This window comes from Austrofundulus limnaeus, unplaced genomic scaffold (genome assembly GCF_001266775.1).
Source record: "Austrofundulus limnaeus strain Quisiro unplaced genomic scaffold, Austrofundulus_limnaeus-1.0 Scaffold964, whole genome shotgun sequence".
NCBI classification, from domain to species: domain Eukaryota; kingdom Metazoa; phylum Chordata; class Actinopteri; order Cyprinodontiformes; family Rivulidae; genus Austrofundulus; species Austrofundulus limnaeus.
The window spans coordinates 87,034-90,256 of NW_013953366.1; the positions used below are offsets into that span (position 1 = coordinate 87,034).

The 3,223-nt window shown below is 36.6% G+C and overlaps 1 protein-coding gene across 1 annotated transcript in view; it reads left to right on the top strand.

Moving 5' to 3' along the window:
* Positions 1–1,335, top strand: part of snx33 (sorting nexin 33) — a 59,194-nt gene extending 57,859 nt beyond the window's left edge. Inside the window, exon 2 of the mRNA XM_014029888.1 lies at positions 491–1,335. Coding sequence (XP_013885342.1) covers positions 491–744 — 254 coding nt within the window. The 3' untranslated portion in view covers positions 745–1,335. The remainder of the gene's footprint in view (positions 1–490) is intronic.
* The last annotated feature ends 1,888 nt before the right edge of the window (positions 1,336–3,223 follow it).

A 3,223-nucleotide genomic window follows, 5' to 3' on the forward strand; every position in this document is an offset into this window, starting at 1 on the left:
GTTTCTGGTCCAACAAAACGTCTCATTCATCTTCCTCCAGCGCACTGAAAACATCGAAGTCCTCCGCTTCACTGTCAGAGTTAAGCTGAGAAAAGCTGCGTCACACAGCGGTATCTGTTCAGTGTTGCTTTCTGTGTCGCTGTCCTCCCGGGGTAATGCTGGCTCTGAAGCTGTGGTGGGATAGCCCTCCCGCTCCAGCATACGTCACTGCATGGGATTCCTTCCCCGGGGAGTGCAATGAGGAAAAAAAAGTCGTTATTATCGCTTGAACATTGCATTTCTTGTCTTTGTAATGTTTCCAATTGAATATAGGTTGAAAAGGATTTGCAAACTGTATTCTTTTTTATTTATGTTTAACACAACAACCCAACTTTTGGAATTTGGTGTTTTAAATGGTTCAGTGTGCAGATGAGTTTAACAAACGTACACATTATGAAATGACTCAGTTGATCAGGGGGACTGACATGTGTTACCTTCTCTGTTGATTCAGGGGCCTTCGCCAAGGTGAAGGAGAGCCAGCGGATGAGCGATGAAGGGAAGATGGATCAGGATGAAACAGACGGCATCAGGAAACGCTGCCGGACAGTGGGCTTCGCCCTCCAAGCAGAAATGAGCCACTTCCATCAGCAGCGAGAGGTGGACTTCAAAGACATGATGCAGGCCTACCTCAGGGAGCAGATAGCCTTTTACCAGCGGATTGTCCAGCAACTGGAGCGCACCCTGCGCATGTACGATGGCCTTTAAAGACTCCGCACTGCCCTCTGGGTCCAAACGCCAAAAAGCACACAGGAACCAAAAAACAAACAAAAAACATGAATTAAGATTTGACATTTTCATCTTGTTGGTTGGTTCATAAGAAAAGAATAAAACCATAGTTACTGGAAAGATGTACCAAAAAACAGACATCTTTTTGACTTTGATTCAAAGTCACCTTTTTATGACCTACTGTATGTTTTATATTTGAAAAACACATCACATAGACAGTGTTAGCATATTCTGCATAATTTAAGGTGTTTGTAAGAATAAAATAAGAGTTTATAATGATTTTATAGTACATCACATTAAAGCCATAAAATGGGTTTTGTTTGGAAATGGTCCCTTTTTTTCAAACACCATGCACTTTGACTTCTTCAGGGATTGATTCCAGTTCTATTCAATGTCTAACATATCAAAAAATAAAAATAAATAAAACAACGTAACGAATTTGTTTCAGAACGTCCTCGTTGCACCAGCCAGACACTGCACAGTGAAGCAGTCTGAGGACATCCAGCTCAGGTGTTCATGTTACTTTTAATAAATCAGAACCATTAAAGCAGTCCTAACTCCCTCACACCACTCATTTAAACACACGTCTGTTTTCTTGCAACAAGTGCCTTTTGTGATGATTTATATGGTGTTTTTCTGTAGTTTTTCTAGTTGTAGCATTTGTGTTTCACAGGCAGATGTTTGGAATGAGAGACGTGTCCGGACAGGTTTGCACAAGTTTTTATAATGACCCTGGTCTGAGTGTGTGTCTGTGTAACATGAATGAACGTTTGACTGGAGCTTTGGAGATCAGTTTTGTTTTTCACGTTGAAAAATCAAAAAGTGTGTCTTCAAAATGGACAAGAAGTTTATAAACATGGCTCGGCTCGGGTTCAGACATTTTCTGAATTTTTTAATGTCTCGTCATCTGCTGGATGATGGAGGAGAGATACTGCACTCTGAAGAAATCACTGTTTCTTTTTATCTTTTTATCAGTGTTGTATAAAGTACTTCAAAGTGATACTTGAGTAAAAGTACAAGTATCTTATCATAAAAATACTTTGGTAAAAGTTAAAGTCTTCTCTAAAAATATTACTTGAGTAAAAGTCTTAAAGTATCTGATATTTTTTGTACTTAAGTATCAAAAGTAAATCTCTAAAATCTACTTAAGTATCAAAAGTAAAAGTACTGAGTAAAAGTGAGCAGTTAGATTTTCCAAAATGACATTTATTGGGAGGTGACTTCTCCAAAAACTATATTTTCTAACAGCGTGCAGCTGTGATGGGTTGTGTACAAGCTAACAGTGTGTCAGAATGGTATATATTTATACTTCTCATCCAAACACAATTAAATTCACTCTATAGGAGACACAGTTTATCAGGACAGTACTTTTTAAGTAATAACTCAGAATAAAATAGTATTAATGACTTTCTACTTCTTACCTTTTTAAAAAATGTAGTGAGTAGAAAGTACAGATAATTGTGTAAAAATGTAATGAGTAAAGGTAAAAAGTACGCTGAAAAATTATTACTTAAGTACAGATAACCAAAATTTCAACTTAAGTACAGTAACAAAGTATTTGTACTTAGTTACTTTACAACTCTGAAACCAACCAGATATAATAAATGATGTTGGTTTGATAAGTTGTTAGCATTTAATTGGGCCACTAATGTTTTTTTTCCTTCAATATTCAGGCTAAGCTGAGCTTTTTTCAGGTCTAGGTAAACTTGTCATTTAAAATGGTCACAAAAATATGTTTCTGTAGTAATTTTTCATTTCAGATGTGATTTTTAGAGGCCAAGTATCAGATCTTAAAACGTTAGCCTGTTTCATTTTGCATTGTTAGCTTAGCAAAATGTTTCCACAGAAATGAGTTTCAGAAAACACTGACGCCTCTCCTGTTTCTGTTTTTCTGAGGAAAATCTTACTCATCCAGTTTGATGAGAAGTTTGTATGGCTGACTTGTGGTTAGAGCTGTCTGGTTTGCTGTTAGAATAGTTCTGACATTACAAGGAATATTGTGTTTAGCTTGATGTTCTGTAGTCACCTGTGATGAAGTGAGTCCTCACTAAACACAGAGGCTTTCATCTGCACATAATGTGCTTAAGTTTGAGAAATGTGAAATGTAATCATTAAATGAAGACGTCTGGTTAATATGAGTCTAATAAAACATTTTATAAGTTTCCATGATGAGAGGAAGAGTTCAGGGACTCAGATTAGGGATGTTTTAGTTCATGATCCTGTTTCATTTTCAGCCTTTAAAACTCACTTTGTTCATTATTAGAGAATGAAAACAGTTTTCTGTTGGACTACTTGCTTTGGCTGTATCATAAGTTTTCTCTGGTGTTGTAACTGAATCGGTTTTGCTAAGAAGAAAATGTGCAGGAAGTGTTTGAAAAGACTGATTTTATAATTATTATTTTCTGGGAAACTATCCAGGATTATGAGGTGCAGTTTGTAAAGTTACACAGTCAAAAAT